The sequence below is a fragment of the Xenopus laevis genome, chromosome 7S (genome assembly GCF_017654675.1).
Source record: "Xenopus laevis strain J_2021 chromosome 7S, Xenopus_laevis_v10.1, whole genome shotgun sequence".
NCBI classification, from domain to species: domain Eukaryota; kingdom Metazoa; phylum Chordata; class Amphibia; order Anura; family Pipidae; genus Xenopus; species Xenopus laevis.
In genome coordinates this window covers 53,501,299-53,518,770 of record NC_054384.1, presented here as the reverse complement: position 1 = coordinate 53,518,770, position 17,472 = coordinate 53,501,299, and the positions used below count along the sequence as shown (strand labels likewise).

At 39.8% G+C, this 17,472-nt stretch overlaps 1 protein-coding gene across 1 annotated transcript in view; it reads right to left on the bottom strand.

Annotated features, from left to right (window-relative positions):
• Window positions 1-1,612: 1,612 nt before the first annotated feature.
• Window positions 1,613-17,472, bottom strand: part of LOC108697560 (protein dispatched homolog 3) — a 102,039-nt gene continuing 86,179 nt past the window's right edge. The window contains exons 18-21 of the mRNA XM_018227707.2: window positions 15,291-15,450; window positions 8,958-9,071; window positions 4,957-5,123; window positions 1,613-2,210 (exon numbers count right to left, since the gene is read on the bottom strand). Of these exons, the coding sequence (XP_018083196.1) occupies window positions 1,848-2,210; window positions 4,957-5,123; window positions 8,958-9,071; window positions 15,291-15,450 (804 nt within the window). The 3' untranslated portion in view covers window positions 1,613-1,847. The remainder of the gene's footprint in view (window positions 2,211-4,956; window positions 5,124-8,957; window positions 9,072-15,290; window positions 15,451-17,472) is intronic.

The following is a 17,472-nucleotide window of genomic DNA, read 5'->3' as shown; positions in this document are numbered from 1 at the left end:
CAGTGCAGATAAAAATACTGTAAATAGACAAGAAAATACAAATAATAACTAGATTGTGGGCCTTTTGTCTCCAAGTGCACCCATGACCTTTATTATAGTTGTATATTTTTAAACTTTATTAATTGTTGTATATTTTTAAACTTTTGGAAGTGGGAGTAGCCTAGAAGGAGGGGACATTGGAAAGTGTAGTTTAGGGGCCTCACATCTCATTAATCCACCACTGTGCTACACAGCAAACATGGTATATACTAAATAAATTTTGTTTAGTAAATGTGTTGAGTTTGCGCTTCTGATAAGTCTTGATGCAGTTTGTGCTTTTGAAGTAACCTTACAGTTATTTTATTACACATTCCTCGGGTATACCACCTAGCTCTACACTCTGCTGAACTATACTTATGACATATAAGGATTTCTGTATTAGCTTACAAATACCAAACCAACCACTAAGGCATGTTAACTCATATGCTTACTTATGAATATTTTTAAAATTGACTATCATTTGAACACAGCACATACCTATAATATAAAAGACTAGGAGGTGGACTATCATAAGCATTAGCCACATTTATGGCAAAGCCTGCATGTCATTTGAGACTATTAAAGTGTCTTGTGATTTATATATAATCGAGTTAAGATATATTTCACCTAATATATTATTGTGTATTTGTTATTATAGCCTTTAATCACCAGAAACATGTGGAAACAACCACCGTTTTTAGCGACATAAGAATCAATCATTTTTGAGGTCAGATATGGCCTAGAATCAGTAAAAATCACAAACCATTTTGAGGGATTCATCTTTTATGCTCTAATTTTCATTAGATATATAACTTTCTTTGGAATCTAGAGCTGGCCATAAACAGTAGAATTTTAGATGCCAACTCAGAAATTTATTGCACAGTGCATAGGGCCCAGAGTCTGCCTGACTGATCTCTGGGCTGCTGTTTTGATGAGATCATTAGCCTTGGGCTAAAAGATCAGTTCATGACTTGGGGCAGCTGGGAAATTGACAATATGTCTAGCCCCATGTCAGATTTCAAAATTGAATATAAAAAAAATCAGTTTGCTCTTTTGAGAAATGGATTTCAGTGCAGAATTCTGCTGGAGCAGCACTATTAATTGATTCATTTTGAAAAAATTTTTTTTCCCCATGACAGTATCCCTTTAATATTACTTACTTTGACCTCCGACCCCTGCTGATTAAGTATGAAGTATTAAGTTAGGTAAGGCTTTGATTTGTACAGTATTAAGTTAGGTAAGGCTTTCATTTTTTCAGTATTAAGTTAGGTAAGGCTCTGATGTGTAACTAGAGGATGGGGTTAACTAGTACTGATGATAGTGATAAAATGCTAATACCTTTACATCCCATCTAGACCATCCAGATAAAACATTTTTTTAACTTTTACCATCCAATTTTACCAGCGATAGCAAGACTTTATAACTAATAACCAGCTTAAGTCATTTCAGAAATGGGGCAACAGGAACAAACTGACTAAAATAGATTATCTGTGCTTGTAGTTTTGTATCTACATTATTGGTGGTGGTTATGACTACAAATGTTGTGCCTTTAATGCAGTTGCTCTGCCAATCAAGAGAAAATTGAGAGAAATGATTAGTGTGTTGAAAACAGCACATTTTTAAGATTGTTTTATGCTGTAAAACATGTACCACATGTCCATTTAAGAGACAGTATTAAGATCTTTGCCTGCTGTCATATGCATCATTTCAAGAAAAAATAAAGTGCATTTTAGTAAAAAAAAAAAAAAAAGTAGAGTGCTCTGTGTTTACACAAATATTAGCCTTCAGAAAAAATGTGTAGAAAAAGCTTTATACAAAAGGGATTTTTGCTAATGAGTGGACCCATTCAAAATAGGAATATTCAGCCCAACTTTTATCAATAAAACATAAACTGCAAATATTCCAGAAGCACAGAACACAATCCATAAAGTTGCTTTGAGAAATGAAGTCCAACTCCGTACAAAGGTGCAGGGTCCCATTATGCTGAGAAGGGCTGTGCTTACTGCCAAAGTGTACACAATGGAGATGCTTGTGTTCAGGGCGACAATCTTTCCAAATTTGGCAAAAGGGACTATGATGCAAAAAAAGAGTGGAATGGTAGATATAATAGTTGTTACTGCGCTGGATACAATGGCAACTCCCACATGGCGGACTGCTTCCATTGCTCTCCACTGACGGCATGCAAGTGGATCCTGACAAAGAGAACAACCATTATAAAGAAAGAAGGTTACTCTATGTTGTTAACATTTAATTCAATATATTTATAATGAATAAATTCTAACACATAGTAGGCAAAGCATAAAAACATGAATTTGCCTCATTTGTATGTGATTTACTAGAAATAAACAGCCAGCACAGGGTACCATAGTGGGTGTATTTTGTCAACATATCATTTAGTATATTTGATCCATGGTATTGTTTCAACATTGATGAAAAGGCTAAAGGTGATCATACACTGACTGGCCTTCATGGTATTCCAGTAATCTAATAATTGAATATACAAAACGATGGCCAGATTCAACCCATCTGTTTGTTTAGGCCAGTTGCCTGAACAATCAGATGTAAAATTAAGTAAAGAGTAGCTGTAACTTTTCTCACTTCATCATATGTTGATGCAGCATTGATCTGCCAACATATTCAGTATAATCAGATTAGATCACAGGATATTCTGTGCAAACTGAGGTGACATGCATGTCTAGACAGTTGGGCACTACTATCAAAATCATACAAAATGCAAAACCAAATATAGGCAATAATTTAAACACCATGCAAATGCATTGTTAACAGTTGAGTAGCCTTGTTCATCCTAATATAGATAATCTCAATATTCACATTTTTCTTCCTATAGTAATATGGGAGATTGAAATTAGACTGTAAAAATAATGCAGAAGGATAGCAAAAGTTCCAAACCAACTTGCTTAAAGGAATAGTAACACCAAAAAATCAAATTCTTTTAGGCAAGGGCCACAAGGGGGTAGAAAACTGTTAGCCAAAATCCTTTGTCTGATTTCTGCAGGCAGTTGCTTCCTTTCTCTTCCACATTGAATTGGCTCGGCAGGTTAAAGAGGTTGTTCACCTTCAGACACTTTTTTCAGTTCAGTTGGTTTCAGCTTGTTCACCAAAAATATAGACTTTTTTCAATTACCTTCTATTTTCTATTTGTGTCTATTTTTCTAATAATGAAGTGTTGTTTCATTTTTCACCTTCTAAAGCAGCTCTGGGGGGGGGAACGTTGACTAAATTGATACATTTAGTTGATACATGTGTTATCTTTAGCCCTGCTGAGCAGAATCCCTGAGTTTTATTAAAGGGGACATATAGCATACATTTTCACAATACATCAAACCACATAAAATAATGTAAAATAGAAGAAATAGTTTTTATTTTAATACATTTTGGGTCAAAAACATCTGTATTAGCTTGAACACTCAGCCTTCCCCCTTTGCAACTTCCTGTCCAAGACTTTCCAGTATCTGACTCTGCTGCCGCGGGCTCTTTCTGCTTAAGCAACAAAGCAACAGCCAGTGAGGGAGGAGTGGGCATGTTTGTGATGTCACACTCAGTCCTTCCCTGCAGACATCTGTTAACCCTTACTGCTTGTTTTCCCTTCCCTTCACTGCTCCTTTCTCTCCCTCTCTGTCCTGTTAATTTTCCTCCCCCCTCCCTTCACTGCTTGTTCCTTTCCCTGCAATAATGGGGTGGGGGGGGGAGAAAAGCAAACTTCTGCTACTAAAAGTATTTTATTATTGTTCTGGAGGCAATGTGTATCAGCAGTTAGTGTAAATACCATAAGTTGTTCCAGAACAGCAGTATTTAGTCCTTTGCTACTCCCTGTGCCTGACCATAAACTGTTCCACAACAGCTGCATTTTCCCTTGCAACTCCCAGCACGTGGTCATAAATTGTCACAGAATAGCTGCATGTATTCCCTTTGTAACTCCCTGCAATTAAACATAAATTATTCCAGAACTGCTGCATTTATTCCCTTGCAACTCCCTGCACCTTATAATATATCAATATTCAGGAAACCAAACCTGCAGCTGCTGTTCTGAAATATCATAACAGTAAATACTAATGTACACTGTTTGTATAACTTTTATAATGTAATAGAGGCAGGTAGTTTCATAGTGTATAACAATGTATTATGGACTATAGACTATGGACTATGTCCAGTTGGGCATGTACATTTGTGACTGATGCCTATTTGCTGTGGAACACAGGAGCATACTGTTGTATTTAAAATAAAATAAAATAACATATTACTATTACATTACTATTACAGTTTGTATAATCAGTCAGCAGCATAAGACTAATGTTATGTGCAGGCTGAGAACACACAGGACAGAGGGCGGGAGGGGAGAAGTTTGGCTCCTACAGCTACAGATTTCAGCCTGTCAGTCAGTGCTGTGACCACTTCGGATTCGGCCGAATCTTTCGCATAGGATTCGGGGTTTCGGCCGAATCTAAAATAGTGCATTCCTAGTTAGAATTGATGAAATGTATCAATTAAATATAGCAAATGGTAACAGTTTAGAATACTCCTGGATCACTGAGCTGGAGACAGTAACATTAAACGTAAATTTTGTGAAACGATTTTGAACGATAAAAAATAAAAGATGGAAAGCAATTGAAAAAAGTATTTGTTTATGGTGAACAATCTGAAAACAAATCATCTGAAAAAAAGTGTTTGGAAGGTGAATAACCCCTTTAAACAGCAGATTACAGATAAGCTCTGTTGTAAACAAAAGGATTTTTCAGGATTTATCTATTATCTACTGTGTATCCTGTGCTTGAAGGCAAGTGCAAGGCAACAACCTTTTACAGTAATTTTTTCTAGAAATCAAAAATATAAAATACTACCATTGAACAAATACTTTACACATTTTTAATTCCATAACAGCTTCACTGGGAAATTGTCTCATCTTGAAAAGTTTCTTACCTCAATCAGGTGCTGTGGAAGATTTTCCCCTGCTAGGAGATATCCTTCCACCAAATGGACACAGTAATCTACTGAGGAGCCAACAAGGATAGATAGGGAAATGGCTTCAACTGCACCCATTTCCCACCCAAGCCAATACATGATGGCCACTACCAGACAGACAACACCTAAAATAGTAATAAAAAAATAAGACAGTTTTATTATCACATGATCCATTAATATTACAACATGCAAAATTTGTAAAGCTGAGTAAGTTACTGTTAGAAACTACCTAGTGTCATTTAAAGAAAGTTATATCTTAAAATCAAGTTATTTGTAGCATTTTATTGTTTAGGACTGCTATATACCAATAAATAGTTTTCTTCAGTTGAAGGGTAATAGTTACTTGTAACAATATGAACAGGCAATTCAAATGATTTTAACTAACATCTGACCCTTGATGCATGTATGTGAGAAATTTTCAACAAAGTATTACACTGGATTACAGATGGTATGTCCTAGGGCGGCTAATACTGCCATATACGCATGTGCCGATGGAAGCGGAGTAGTGAAGTAAAAGGGCTACAACTGCCTCAAAGTGGATAGCCATAGTTTGGCACATAGGAGACTACAGATCAATGATTCATCATTTGTGTTTAAATAATGATATTTATAATAAAGGGCATGCGGTTTCCTTTGTGTGTGTAGATATATATATATTAGTAAATTGCAAATTTAAAAAACTCAAATATGTTCACACAATATATTTAGAGGTTTTGGTCACGTTTGATTCTGCTACATACTAGATCTCAGGTTGCCCAACCAACATTTGTACTACTTAGTAATACTACAGTATGTAGACCACTTCTACTGCAGCACCACTGTCCCATTTGCCAAACTCTTCATAAAATAGTGTGGGCTTCCTACTTATTTACATTACAATAAATCTAGTTGGATAGTATCTGTCCCCATTGTATTATACTGATTACTACTTTGCAAAATTATTCCAAAAACAAAATCCTGATTATTACCCCAAATCTCAGACACAATACAGTTTTTTGGTTGTAAAAATAGCCCATAGCAACCAATCAGCAGGTAGCATTTACTGCTCAGCTGTGCTGGTTGCTATGAATTACTAGATGTGGACAGACTATTTTACTTTGAATACTGAACTAAAGACCCAGAGGTTCAGAACCCCTATAATAGTAATGGTCCAAATTTCAAAAATCATGATCACACAGTAAATGCTTAATGGTCTGTTTTGCTGCTGAGACGCTTATTATAGAAGGCATTTGAAATAGGGAACACATTAACAGATGTTACATTTGAGCTTATACAGATGCTTATGCTATAAGGGGAATCATTTCTAGGCAAATACTTTGTTGAGCATTCAGCTTTGGTTCTCCTTTAAGTACTTTCTATGGTTGCTGTTCCTTGTTAGATAATTAACATTGCATTTTATATTTTTCATAAATTGATTCCTCTATTATGGCATATTTTCTAAATTACTCTTCTATACTCTCTGATTTACAGATTGTAAATGTTAACGATGTGACTAAATTCATTCCCCAAGGGAATGAATTGATATCTGCAACACTTTAATATTGTCATGACAAAGGTGACAATTTGGGCTTTTTATCTAAGAGAAATATCCTTTCCATCTATGTGCCATAGTCCTTTCATGCTACTTTCTTCCTGAAATGTAAAGGGGCAAATTCACTAACTTTGCCAGCGACAGCTTCGCTCACATCGCAACACTACGCCAGGCGTAGATTCGCCAGGACAACGGTAATTTACTAAAATCCGAACTTGCATCCAGGGCGTGGAACACTGGCAAAGTTGCTCTAGCGTTACTGCGCCAAGTGAAGCCAAGTTGCACTAGTGTTGCCTAATTTGCATACGGCTGGAAATTAATTTCAATGGACGTATATGTTGCAGCAAATACATTACACTACACAAGCCCGGGAAACCTTAATAAAATAAAATAAAGTTGTTATATTGCCCTACACATGAGCCCAGTGTATAGTTTATGTGCCATATGTTAGGAAATGTAGGGGGGAAGCCAGTTACCCCACAAAAAATGTACGCTCTTTTTCAGCCTACCACCCTGAAAAAGGAAAAGACGCTAGAGATTTTTGGGACTTAGAAAACTTTTCAACTATTTTTTTTAGGAACTCCTATCTAATCTATTGCACTTCGCCTGGTCTGAGGTGGCGAAGGCAAGAGGTAACGTTCAGTAAAATCCGCATCTTTGTGAATTTGCGTAATTACATCCATTCGCCAGAGCGCAAGCAAATTCACCAGGCGTTAGAGAGTGAAGTACTGCTAGAGTCTATCTCCTTCGCTAGCGAAATTACACCAGTGACCGTTAGTAAATTGGCGAAGTACCAAAATGATGTCACGCTGGCGAATTTTCGCCGGCGTTAAGTCACTTAGCACTTTAGTAAATTTGCCCCATAATCTTTTGTTCATCTAGTATTCCAAATGGAGGCAGCTCTCAGTATTGTAGACTCCTCAACTTCATACACACCAACAAGAAAGTGTTTAAAAAGAGAAAGAGAGAGCACAATGGAAAACTCTCATAGTGTATCACCAATAGTAAAATTACATGGTTTTGAAACCTGGTAATTTTACCATTGGTGATAACCTTGTGTGCTCTCTTTCTCTTTCTCACTTTCTTACAGTTGTCCCATTAACGGTTTGAAGATGTTTTTATGAATTTGGGGAGTTTGAATAATTAGATTTTTTTTGGCGACAAACTCGAATTTATCACACTTTTTGCATTCTTTTTTTAAAGTTTTCTTCCAAATCTGACTTTTTGAACTAGGTCTAGTTTGTTTTTTATTTCAAAAATGGGGAAAAGTTGAGTTTTAGTAAATAACCCCCATAATTTTGATGATTGCTTGTATTCATATAAAAAATTCACTTGTACATATTTCCAGGTGAGTCAACAAGAATATTTCCTAAGCAGTAATTTCTATATGATCCCATTGTCTTCCCTACAAGTACTAACTGTACTAAAATAAAGTTAATAAAGTTCACATAGCAGTAGGAGAATAAATCTTTTTCCTATATATGCTTTATAACAAAGTCTTAAAACTTAATAGCAACCAATCACAGTCAATATTTGCACAATGATACAATGCTGGTTGGTACAACATAATTAATTCATATTCTCATTACATAGCAGTTAACAAACCAGTTACGTCTGAATTTAGCAATCAGCCATACAGCACTAGTATTTATGGCAATTTGCACCACATTTTCTGCTTAATGATTCCAAAAAAAGCCCTAACCATAGCTTCTGAACAGCTCATTGAGCATGTACAGCGTCCAAAATACAAGAAGAACTTTATTTCATTGTTTAAATGATATTTTGTAGTCAAGTTTTTTTAGTGAAAAAATTCACATTTTTAGAGAAATTTTTTTTCAAGATTTATTATGCCCCGAAGCTGCTAAAAGTCTGAACCCGAAAATAGTCCAGCTAAATTCTGATTCATGTAAAAGTCAGTGGCAGCTGTCCCTTTAACCATTTGAAGAATTTGGGGAGTTTTGGGTTGTTTGATGCTGGTTTTCACTTGAATTTTGAGTTTTTCACACGAAAATTAGAAAAGGTTCTGTGATTTCTTTATAAGTAAGCTAAATTCATGAATGGGAGTTAGGCCGAGTTTTTTTTTTATTAAAAAAAATTTAAAATGTCAAGTTTTAATAAATAACTCCCTTAAAGTAAGGAGATTCAATAAGTTTCCCATATCTGGGAAACATCATGTCCCGAGCATTCTTGATAACAGGTCCCACATCTGTATATAAAATACAGCTTTTATAAACATATTCATTTTTACGGTTTAGTTCTCACTTAACTACATAGGAGACACTCCGATCAAAATGTATTAACTAAAAAATATTAATATTTATAACATTGAAACATCTGAAACATTCAAAGTATACATCATGTCAGCAAAGTTAGGATATAAATATGATTCATTGTTTTATAAGTAACTGTTTTAAAAAATTCTGTTTACCTAAGATGGTAAGCAGCACTGGCAGCAGCAACAGAACATGAGTGGTAAAGATAGCTACAGCACCCACGCAAATAAGAAGGGACAGAATGAGTCCGTACAGGGCACTCTGTACTCCTGAAAAGAAGAAAATAGCAAATACAGTCTAGAATAAGAATAATGCCAGGTACTTTATGAGTATAAGTAACTTAATAACAATGGGCTATTGCTTCATGATTTATTCATTTGTCACAAAACTGTGAAAGGTGCAGAATGAACAATGACAGTCTGCTTAAATGGAAAATGTGCCTGTAAAATTGAAGCCTCAATGCACGTTACATCAACAAAGAGCTCATGCAGACTTTATATGACATTCCTTTTTCAGTTAGTTTCTGAATTTAAAAACCTGTATCCAGAGTTACCCTGCACCATCGGAAGACTATATTAGTTATATCTCAAGCTCAACAGAATTAGGCATCCAAAGATCATTTGTACAGTTGGAAGCATTCTGATAGCTTGGAATTCAAAGGATACATATCAGTGATAAGCCCTTTTCTGATTATATTCCAATAAATAACCAACAGCCATTGCCTCAGAAGAATCCGGATGAGGTGGTAGGCATTGGTAAGAAGTTGTATTTATTAAAAAATCACAATCTGATGAGGAGTTGAAATTTCTTGTGTCTATTTCTGAAAGGAAATGTTTACAGGTGATATGTTTTTAAATGTGCTTTCCTGGCCACTTCATGTCAGCAATACTATGGGTATTCGCCCCGCCCCCATATCCCAGTTAGCATTGTCCCTCCCCCAAAGAAAACGATAAAGGACCCAACCCCTCCTCACTTACTTGTCTTTTTTGCTTAGTCTTCATTCTAGTTAGCATGGGACATCTTGGCGGCAGTTTTTGATCAGATCCAACTCTTCAGAAAGGTTGGCGATTTCTGAGGGCTATTCATTCAGTGAAACTGTCGCATGAAGCCCCCTCAGCAGGAATCCAATTCCTTATTACAGGCTGCTCCAGGTTAGTGATTTGAAAAGTCGCTACTGGTGTGTGGGATCCCAGGTGGTTTTTTTACCAAACATACTTCCTAAGGTGCATGTTTTTCGAGTGCACGTTTTGTCGCGCGCGCGCGTTTTGTCGCGCGCACGTTTTTTCTGGCATTTTTCAGCTTTTTAAAAGAAGTCGCCATTTTGGTATGCTGGAAAGTGCATACATTTGGAAGTGGATACTTCAGTTTTTCTGTTCCAGTCAGGTAATTAGATGCCTGTCTTACAGAAAGGTCGGGTTTGTAAAAACTCAATTCTCATTGTTTTTTCTCCTGTATTGCTTGTAGCTCACCAGGAGGGACTGAAGTGTACTGGTGATCTCACAGCCTCAGTTACAGCTGCCCTTGTTGCTTGGTATGTCCCTCTTAGTTTTCTCTTAGCAGTGTTTTTTTTTTAACACTTTCATTTTCAATTGGTTTTTTTTTTTTTTTTTTGTTGTTGTTGTCTCTTCAGCTTGCCTTATGGAGTCCTTACAGAGGAAAAGAAGGAAGCTTGGCTCTTCTTCTCAAGTTTGTGCAGGCTGCTTTGACGCTCCTTTGCCGGGGAAGAAATTTTGTAAATCATGCTTTGGCCTTCTACTACAGGATACGCCTGTTAGTGAAATCCCTTCAGGCCAAGGGGCTTCAGTGTCCAGGGAGGAGTCTGACTCCTCTGATTTCTCAGGAGAGGAAAGTCTAGAACCGATGTCGGAGTTGTTTTCTGAGGAGGAAGAAGAGGAGACGGAATCTTCATCATTTGATTTGACCTTAATCCCTCCGTTAATTAAAGCAATAAAATTAATCTTGGGAGTAGAAGAGGAAGCGGACGCCCAGAAGTCTAAGGTGCTCCCATCTTCTTCAAAGCCAAAACAATTTTTTCCTCTTTTTCCGGAAGTGACAGAATTAATCTCGGCAGAATGGGGAAAAGCAGCTAAAAAGGTCTCTTTTGCGTCTATGACTACGAGATTTGCAAAATTATATCCATTTAAAGAACAGGATACCAAGAACTGGGATACAGCCCCAGCAGTGGATTCACCTGTGATTCATTTGGCAAAGAAGACAATTTTGCCAATTGATGATTCGTCAGTACTAAGAGATCCCATGGATAAAAGAGTGGAGACGGAGCTTCGTAAGGCATATCAAGTGGCAGGAGCCTCATGTAAGCCGGCAGTAGCTCTGGTTTCAGTGGCAAAGGCAGTCTCCTTGTGGATCGACAGTTTGGATAAAGCGATTGCTGAAGGTACGGATACAGCTGACATTAGTGCTGGATTATCAGAATTAAAGATGGCAGTGGCATTTATGTCGGAAGCAGCAGTGGATTTGACGCGGTTGGCTTCCAGGTCGATGGCTGTGTCAGTGTCGGCAAGAAGAGCATTGTGGCTCAGATCTTGGGGTGCAGATGCGGCTTCTAAGCTAAGTCTCTGTAACCTACCTTATGTTGGGGAAAATCTTTTTGGTCCTAAATTACAAGAGGTCATAGAAAAAGCGACAGGTGGGAAGAGTACTTTCCTGCCGCAAGAAAGGAAAAAATTGAAGGCTCAACCCTTTAAAGGTTTTTTTTTTCGAGGCTCAGGAAGAGCTAGAGGTTATGCCAGTAACTATAGATACTTTGGCAGAGGCAGTTCAAGACAGTCGTCTTGGAGAGGGGGTCACTCCGCAGTTATCAGGGGGAACAGAATCAAACTGTCCCCAACTTCTAAAAAATCCTCCTGACGATCATGGAGTAATGGATGCTCGAGTAGGGGCAAGACTTTCAAGGTTTTACGAGGTCTGGAAGCAGTCAATTTCAGACCAGTGGGTACTGGACTTATTGAAAAGAGGTTACCGCATAGAATTTTTGTCGGTTCCAACTCTGAATTTTTTTTTGGTTTCCCCTATGCCTCGAGGTCAAGAAAAGAAAAAAGCCCTCGAAGAGTATGTCCAAATCATGTTGGACCAGGAGGTAGTGGTGCCAGTGCCTCAGGAAGAAAGGGAAAAAGGCATTTATTCCCTGCTCTTTCTAGTGAAGAAGGCTTCGGGAGGGTGGAGGCCAGTGCTGGATTTGAAGAAACTGAATTCCTTGGTGCATCTTCAAAAATTCAAAATGGAGTCGATAAACACCATTATTGCGGCAGTCCAGGCAGGAGACTGGCTCTTGTCGATCGATTTGAAAGATGCATACCTTCATCTTCCGATAGCAGATCAGCATCAGCGTTTTCTACGCTTTGCGGTTGGACACAGGCATTTTCAGTTTCGGGCCCTTCCCTTTGGTCTCTCAACATCTCCAAGAACGTTTACCAAGGTACTCATCACCCTGGTCGCAGAGCTAAGGAAACAGGGCCTGACGGTCTGGCATTACTTGGACGATATCCTCCTATCCGCAAGGTCTCCAGAAGTCCTTTTGTTACACAGAGAGATTGCAATTTCTTTTCTTCAATCTCACGGGTGGCTAATCAACTGGGAAAAAAGTCAGTTGCAGCCATCTCAATCCCTAATTTACCTGGGGGCTCTATTCAACACAGCAGACAATGTGGTTCAATTGCCACAACAGAAGATAGAGCGCATGGTGAAAGAAATGGAAGTTTTCTGTCTCCAAGGGGAGGTCTCAGCGAGACGATTTATGTCTCTCCTAGGCTTGATGGCAGCCTCCATTCCAATGACCAAATGGGCCAGATTCCATATGAGGGAGGCACAACGTTATTTCCTGACCCATTGGAATCGATGGGAAATCAATTGGAATCAGTTAATTCCTCTTTCTCCCGAACTCAAGGTCGGCCTTCAATGGTGGATGAACCCTTCAAATTTGTCCAGGGGTTTTCCCCTTGCTCCAATAAATTGGAGGATAATAACAACAGATGCCTCCTCCCAAGGTTGGGGAGCTCTCCTGGAGAGCAGTGTGGCCCAAGGAATCTGGAAGTCTCCATTGAAAGTGCACGCAAATGTGTTAGAGCTAAGAGCAGTGTTTCAAGCACTGCAGGCCTTTGCTCCAGATATAAAAGGAATGGCGGTAAAGGTCAAGGGAGACAATTCCTCAGCAGTGTCCTATATAAGGAAACAGGGAGGAACAAAAAGTTTGCTACTATGGAAAGCAGTATGTCCAATCCTGAGCTGGGCGGAGCAGAATCTGGAGAATCTGACAGCAGTTCATGTTCCAGGGATTCTCAATCAGAAAGCGGACTTTCTCAGTCGTATAACTTTGTCAAAACACGAGTGGAAGCTGCATCCAGACATTTTCCACCGGCTAGTAGAGAAGTGGGGTCTTCCGGAAGTGGACCTCATGGCCTCTCCGGACAATGCTCAACTGCCGATATTCTATGCAAGATATTTCAGCCCTCTAGCTCAGGGGACAGATGCACTCCTTCAGCCCTGGTCGTTCCGTCTAGCCTATGTGTTCCCACCAATCCCTCTCCTCCTTCAAGTCCTACTGAAGGTGATTCAGGAGGAAGCGGAGCTCATCCTCGTGGCCCCTTATTGGCCTCGTCGCCCATGGTTTCCTCTGCTCAGAAGACTGGCAGTAGCAGACCCGTGGCCGATTCCTATGAGGGAGAATCTACTGACCCAGGGACCAGTGGCACATCCAGACCCACACTCGCTCTCATTGATGGCATGGAGATTGAGCGCAAAAGGCTTGTAGCTTTGGGGCTCTCTGAAGCAGTGGTGGCTACATTGCTTAGGGCAAGAAAAAGTAATACGTCTACCACATATTATAAGATTTGGGAAAGATTTCTCCTATGGCAATTGGAGAAGGCTAATTCCTGTTTTCCACCACCTTTACCTCAGGTTTTAGAATTCCTGCAGGAAGGATTGAGCAAAGGTTTGCAATACAGAACTCTAAAAGTTCATGTAGCAGCACTTTCAGCTATGACTGGGATAAGATGGGCAGAAGATCCGTTAGTAAAGCGTTTCTTCTCAGCCACATTAAAGATTTGTCCTCCAAAAAGGACTTTATCTCCTGCTTGGGATCTACCAACGGTGCTAAAAGCCCTTTGTGAACCTCCATTCGAGCCTTTGCAAGAGGCGTCCTTATGGTTGGTGACCCTAAAGACTTTATTCTTGGTGGCAATAGTTTCAGCAGCGAGAGTCAGTCTCCTACATGCTCTGTCTGTAGAAGAGCAAAACATTTCCTTTTGGCCGGATAAAGTAATTTTAAAGCCTCCAGACTCATTTCTACCCAAGGTGGTTTCCACATTTCACCTTGCACAGGACATAATAATCCCTATCATACCGGAGGAGCCCAACCTTTCCTCGAAGCTCCAGAAGCTAGATCCGGTGAGGATGCTGAGACATTATTTGGCTATGACTCAGTCTTTGAGAAAGTCTGGAAGTCTGTTTGTGATACCGGCAGGTCCTCGAAAAGGGGAACAACCAGCGAAGTCTACAATTGCTAGATGGATTGTGATCTTGATACAAAAATCTTACAATCTTCAAGGCAAGCAGGCACCAGCAGGGCTAAAAGCTCATTCAACTAGGGCTGTGGCTACCTCCTGGGCAGCAGAAGCGGAGGTTTCAGAATCGGCAATTTGTGAGACAGCAGTTTGGTCATCTGCTCGAACCTTCTTTAAATTCTATCGTTTGAATGTTAAGAAACCTTCTCAACATAATTTTGCTTCCGCAGTTCTGCGGTCTTTTTCTGTTAATTAAAGGCTGTTTATGCCCTCCCTCTTGTTTGGTTGTCATTGCTTGGGTATAACCCATAGTATTGCTGACATGAAGTGGCCAGGAAAAATGAAATTTCCTATCATACTTACCGTAAATTTCTTTTCCTGGCCACTTATCATGTCAGCAAACCCACCCTCTGTTGACTAAATTATGAGACAAGTAAGTGAGGAGGGGTTGGGTCCTTTATCGTTTTCTTTGGGGAGGGACAATGCTAACTGGGATATGGGGGCGGGGCGAATACCCATAGTATTGCTGACATGATAAGTGGCCAGGAAAAGAAATTTACGGTAAGTATGATAGGAAATTTCATTTTTCTTTCTTATCCAGTGACTTCTAATGCAGGCAAAGCAGCAGCCAAAGAAAATGTTATAGCATTTAAATACTATTTCCATGTCAATTAAGGAGGCAAAAACCCCTGAAGATTTTTGATTTTTGTTTGAGTTTTACAGATGAGAATGTGGGTATGCAAATTAGGCAGAAGCGTTCTTGGGATAGCACTGCTACTGCACAACATCAAAATCTGTGCTTTAGGTATAAATTGTGTCTGAAGTAAAAAAAACTTGCAAAGATGACAGTTTTGTGGAGTTTAAAAAATAACTTCAATCTTAACGACAACATTTAACCACAGTAAAACATTTGATGTTTTCTGTCAGAAACAGGTTTACTGCAATCCTTTATAAAGACTTGTCACTTGCCTACTATCTCCATGAAAATCTGTTTCCAGTGCTCACATGTTTGAAATCCATGTTTTAAGGCAGAGTCGGCAGGGAGAAGCAGGAGCTGCTCTTGAAGAAATGACTCCCATTTAAAATAATCTTTGTATGTCTGGAAGGAAGATTTGCCCTTGTAGGTTGTCTGCAAAGAAACATAAATCATTTATTAGGTAGCTGAGATGTACAGAGAGTGGCAGCTGATACATCTGTTGGCTGCAGTCAGTTAATACATGCTATTTAGTGAAATAGCATGGGCAAGTAATAGAGAGTCATGCCAGCTCATGGAGTGGCAGTGGATGTGATCTATTTAGAGTTTTCTAAAGCATTTAGCAGATGCAAAGCAGATGATTACTAATTATATTAATGAATATTAACTAATATTTGTACTTGGATAAGTTACTGGCTAAAGGATAGATAGCAAAGAGTAGTGGTAAATGAAATATTTTCTAATTAGACAGTGTTGTAAGTGTAAGTTTGCCTTTTGCTTTTTTGTTTATTAATGACCCTGTAAGTACTTTTCTATGTTTGCTGATGATACTAAATTTTGCAAAACAATGCAAGATGTTGCCACTTTGCAGACATTTGACTAAATTAGAGAATTGGGCAGCAAACTGGCAAATGAGGTTCCATGTAAAGTGCAAAAATATGGGCTTTGCTAGAAACAACATAACTGTGCATTATACACTAAGGGGGCAAAATATTATTAACAATGAAATAATGTTCAGTGATCTTTGTTTAAAATAATGGAATTGAATAACAACATCAGGTTTGTGGTCACATGAAGGTAAGTGAAAGTCAGCCTGTAAGCAGACCAGGATTTGCGGTGAGGCCACAAAGGCCCGTGCCTAAGGCGGCCAAATATTATGGGCAGCATGCTGCCCAGCTGCTTGCTGAGGTGCACTTGGACACGCTGCTCCCCAGTGCTCCGGCGTGTGCGCTCGAATGTGTGTGCAGGTGACGGGCACTAGGAACGAGCAGCTGGGCACTAGGACCTCACGGCCTAGGGGTGCCCACGTTTGAAAGCCGGCCCTGCCTGTAAGGATACTTACTGTTGTATGGCGCACCCCTGTTCCATAGTGGTGATGCCATGTCACTGTGTGTCAAAGTGCACATGCATCACCACATCGATTCCCGAGGGTGCACAGACGCTGGCGCGCACGCATCTCGACATGTCACAGTACAGTATGTCACGTAGTGTCTTGCCATGGAGCATCACGGCGCATGTGAATTGGCGCCAAATCTGATGCTATTTAAGGAAGCCTCTGATGCAGATTTGTGCCTGGTTTTCAAGGTGTATTCCTGAAGCCTAGGCCTACTACTGCCGACTGATCTCTGCTGCTACCGACCTTGCTTGTTTGACCACAAACCTCTGCTGCCTGTCGTGATCTTCTGCTTGTGGCCCGAACTTGAACCTACGCTACCTGCCCCTGACCCAGATCTGCTGACCAAGTCTCCTGCGTCCAGGCCCGGATTTGTGGCGAGGTCACATAGGCTCGGGCCTAGGGTGGCAAAAATGTAGGGGCGGCATGCTGAATATGTAGTGCCGGCAGCAGCAGGGGGGGCGTGCGCAACAGAAGAAGTCAGCGCTTGGACAATGCGGCCTTGGGGCGCCGCGATTTGAAATACGGCCCTGCCTGCGTCATCCTCAGTACTTCGCTTCAGGGCTTCATTTACTAGCTTCTCTCCACTCACAGTTCTCCTGTTCAGCTTTCTTTGCTGGAACCACTGGTAAGCCTGACAGTATAACTAGGCCAAAGAAAATGGATCAAGCTGAGAGATCCACACTCTTGACTCAACAACTGTCAGCCCTCACACAAGCTGTTCATGAATAACAAGATGGTTATAATCAGATTCCGGAACAGCTGAGTTCACTACAGTCTCCACATGCTGCCATCGGTCCAGGTACAGCCCCTCCATCTGAGAATTAAGTTGCTTCCTCTTCTGATTCAGAAACACCAGAACCAAAAGTCCTTCTTCCAGAAAGATTTTCAGGAGACCGAAAGACTCTTCATTCCTTCATGCACAATTGCAATTTATTATTCTCCCTCAAGCCTAATGAATTAGCCCGTACAGGCATTCCAGATTCTCATCTTTCTTCCCATCCAGTTAGACTGGAGACTCCATGACAGAATAGCAGAGTGATACATCCAAGCTTCTCCGACTT